The sequence below is a fragment of the Topomyia yanbarensis genome, chromosome 2 (genome assembly GCF_030247195.1).
Source record: "Topomyia yanbarensis strain Yona2022 chromosome 2, ASM3024719v1, whole genome shotgun sequence".
NCBI classification, from domain to species: Eukaryota; Metazoa; Arthropoda; class Insecta; order Diptera; family Culicidae; genus Topomyia; species Topomyia yanbarensis.
Window position 1 is genome coordinate 37,367,966 of NC_080671.1, and position 3,914 is coordinate 37,371,879.

A 3,914-nucleotide genomic window follows, 5' to 3' on the forward strand; every position below is an offset into this window, starting at 1 on the left:
TTTAATTAACTAAACTTTTTGAATCATAATAGAGGAAGAAACGAGGACAACCGTACCGACCGTTCCATTAAAAGGTATACAGTAAATCGTTAGGAGTGACAGCATTCGACTAAAATCCCAATTCTTTTCGTTCAAGATTTGCGATTCGATGTGTGTAAATAGCGAGATCCAATCACGAACTAGCTTCGGTCGGATGTATTAAAATCCACCATTCAGAAATAAAAATAATGGTATCTGCTAGTAGCACTAAACGACACAAACTAATTGAATCATAATCCACTAGCCGTGCACAGCTCCCAAATGATTCCCTCTCGGTATTGTACAGTCCTTCTGAGAGATGCTCTATTCGCTTCAATCAGCTCGTATGATAATAGAAACAAATCTAAAGCGGCCCAATATTTAAATTTTTTCATCATTTTGGTGTACGGTTTGTGCACTATCTTGACCAATTTTCACTTTTTACGAGACAGTATTTGTCGTTATTAACGCATGTCTTACATATTCCAAGGTTTAACATAAAAATATTTTCGACAAAATGGCGAAGAAATTGATTATTTCCATTCTGTACAACAAACGATATGAAAGCCTACACGACTTTTCTTCCAAAATGTTGAAAAGGAGTCCCTATATTGTAAGATGAGTCTTTAGTAACGACAAAACTTGGACTAAAGCTAATCATTTTACAATTACTCGCATAAATAATCATTTTGGTGTATTTGTCCCAAACCCCGACATCGCACAAAAAAATATACTTTTGAAATCTCGACAAACATATGATTACGGCTTAAAAGCCAACTGTCAACATTCTCTTTGAAAAGAAATTCAATTCAAAGAGAATATTGACAGTTGGCTTTTAAGCCTTAATCATATGTTTGTCGAGAAATGATCTTTAAGTAAATCAACTTCTCAAACTGAGCTCGTTCACATATTGTTAATGAGTTAGATGAAGATCAGAGGCCCGAGATGACCACCTTGCGGGAATCTTGGTGGTTATTCAACAACATTTGAGTTTAACTTGATCCGAGAATGCCGAGCTGCTTTTGCTTCTTAAAGAAATCAAGCAGCATTACTGTATCCGAATTCGGGTTGACTATCATGAAATTGTAGTAAAAGTGCAGCTTTTCGTTTATTATTTTCGTAGCATTCTCAGAACGACCATATTGGGCGCGAATTCCCACATATGGACGTTGTCTACGTAGGAGCGTTTGCTTCTTTTATTTGAGCAAAGATGTCTTCAAGTTTATACAGTAGGATAAAATGTTAGTCAGCTCACAACTTATTTCTACAAGATCAAAGAAGTGCAAACATTTACGATCTTACCACCCAACGAAAAATGAGTTAATTTAGTTATACATCTACATGATAATTTATGCCTAACATCAATTATGCCTATAGCCATTATGCCTAACGACCATAACGTCTAACGTACGTATGCCTAATGTCCGTATACCTAGCGTATTGATGCCCAATGAGGTACACCAAAATGCTGCCCAACTACCCAGATTAGAAATCCAGGAAAACAAGCGTGATGAACTTCTCGGAATACTGTCATAGGGTTTTATCGAGATATTTTTGAAAATCGGCTATCTTTGAAAGCGTAAAAGCGAATTGTTCCTAAGCGAATGTATTGCTTTAGCATCATTGAGTTAGAAAATATTTAGTAATTTGGATTCAGACACTAATTTTTAAATGAAATTGAAATGCAATCTATAGATCACAATCGACTAACCATCTCTTTCTTCTTTTCCTTCTTCCGTACCCAATAATCCAGGGAGTTGTCTGTCTTTTTGCCTTGGTGCTTCTTGCATCCGCCGAAGATGAAAAGAAACCAGTGGCTGAAGCTAAGGTAGATGACACCAACGCCGAAGGAACGAACCTCGACGAGAAGAAACAGGACAAACGGGGCCTGCACGACTGGGCTGGCTTCGGCAGCTTCGAGGAAAAGCACGAAGTTCCCCACTTCCCCACACACGAGGAAAAGACCTTGACCGTGGTAAAGAAGATCCCAGTGCCGTACCCGGTGGAGAAGCACATCCCGGTGCCAGTGGAGAAACACATCCCCTACCCGGTGAAGGTTGGTGTACCAAAACCATACCCCGTGTACAAGACCGTACCCTATCCGGTCAAGGAAATCGTCAAGGTGCCAGTCCATGTTCCAGCTCCATACCCAGTTGAGAAGAAGGTGCCATACCCAGTCCATGTTCCGGTTGACAACCCAGTCCCAGTCAAGGTGTACGTGCCAGCCCCATACCCCGTCGAAAAGAAGGTCCCAGTGCCGGTGAAGGTCCATGTCCCAGCTCCATACCCAGTTGAGAAGAAGGTCCTGGTCCCGGTCAAGGTCCCAGTCCATGTCGAGAAGCCATACCCAGTCGAGAAGGTCGTCCATTACCCAGTGCACGTCCCAGTCGACCGTCCAGTTCCAGTCCATGTTGACAAACCAGTGCCAGTGCCAGTGGAGAAACCAGTCCCGTACACCGTAATCAAGAAGGTCCCATACCCGGTCCATGTCCCATATGACCGTCCAGTTCCAGTGCACGTAGACAAACCAGTGCCAGTGCCAGTCAAGGTCCACGTGCCAGCTCCGTACCCAGTTGAGAAGCACATTCCAGTTCCAGTGTACAAGAATGTTCCATTCCCCGTCAAGGTACCGGTCGATCGTCCAATTCCCATTGAAATCGAGAAACACGTCCCGGTGACCGTCGAGAAGCCAGTCGCAGTCCCGGTCAAGGTCACCATCCCCGTTCCAGTGCACCAAGAGGAACAACACCATGTCGAGGAACACAACTTTGGTTCAGAGGGACATCAAGAATTCCATGAGCATCACTAAGTCAAGAAGAGCCCCCATCATTTCATTATTTATATCGCGAAACTTGTGATTTTAGTTTCTAAAACTAACGCCTCAACCACTAAACAAAAAATGCGAGATCCTACCAACTAAACAGAGAAAGTAAAAACTGATCAGATGAAGCAATCGAAACGAAAAACTCACCACTCAAAAGCGACATCGAGCGAGTTCCCCGAAACTCACGGCTAGTGTGACCTTTCAGTGGCAGTATTCCGGCAGCTTACGAACTGTTTCTCGCCGTACTCGAAAAGCCCCTCTTTCCGGTCCGCAGAAGGGATTCACTCGCAGTCGCTTACCGTAGTTCCCAGCAGAAATGTACAGCAAGAAATTTTAGTTTTTCGAGCCAAGCCCAAACCAACCGAGAGATGCCTCCGTGCCAGGATCCATCTAATCGGAGCATAGCCTCGTGAAAATGGCTTGGTTTTGGATAAGAGAATTTCGCACTCATTCTCCGCACCACCAACTAATGGAACAAAATGCTCAGTTACCAAAACTTTTTGCTACCTTTTTTGTTGTTTAGATTTTTAGTAAGTGAAACAAGCAGACGAGTATGACAGGAACAGATTGATGACTGAAGGCCAAGCGGATAGCGTTTGCTAAGATAATTTTTTTTGTACATATAGACAGCCGCAAAGAGAAAAAAAAAGCTTTTTTTGTTGTTGCCCAAATATGTGATTTGTGTTTTTTCCCGAGAAAAAAATTGTACTAGCGAGGAATGTTGCCCAAATTTGTATACTTTTTTTGCGAGTAATGTTCTGTTTATATTTTTTAAAACATGAGAGAAAAACAAGCCAAAAAAAATGAAATAAAAGTTGTGATAAAAAAAAACGAAACCGATAAAACGGAAATTGTTTTTAATCGACCATCATTTTATAATATATAAGAAAGAGAAAATCAGCCAACGTTCGCCAAAGCAAAGCAGGTTATGCAAAGTCCCAAAAGCGAACAAGTCCGCCGATAGTGAAAAATAGAAAATTGCAGCATTGCAACACAACATATACGTACCGACGTGTTGCAACCGCGGCTTCGATACGATGCCGCAATTTTGCTACACTTTCGTAAGATCGAA

The 3,914-nt window shown here is 41.9% G+C and overlaps 1 protein-coding gene across 1 annotated transcript in view; it reads left to right on the forward strand.

Moving 5' to 3' along the window:
- Nucleotides 1-3,645, forward strand: part of LOC131679436 (probable serine/threonine-protein kinase kinX) — a 50,925-nt gene extending 47,280 nt beyond the window's left edge. The window contains exon 4 of the mRNA XM_058960166.1: nucleotides 1,772-3,645. Within this exon, the coding sequence (XP_058816149.1) occupies nucleotides 1,772-2,827 (1,056 nt within the window). The 3' untranslated portion in view covers nucleotides 2,828-3,645. The remainder of the gene's footprint in view (nucleotides 1-1,771) is intronic.
- Nucleotides 3,646-3,914: the final 269 nt, after the last annotated feature.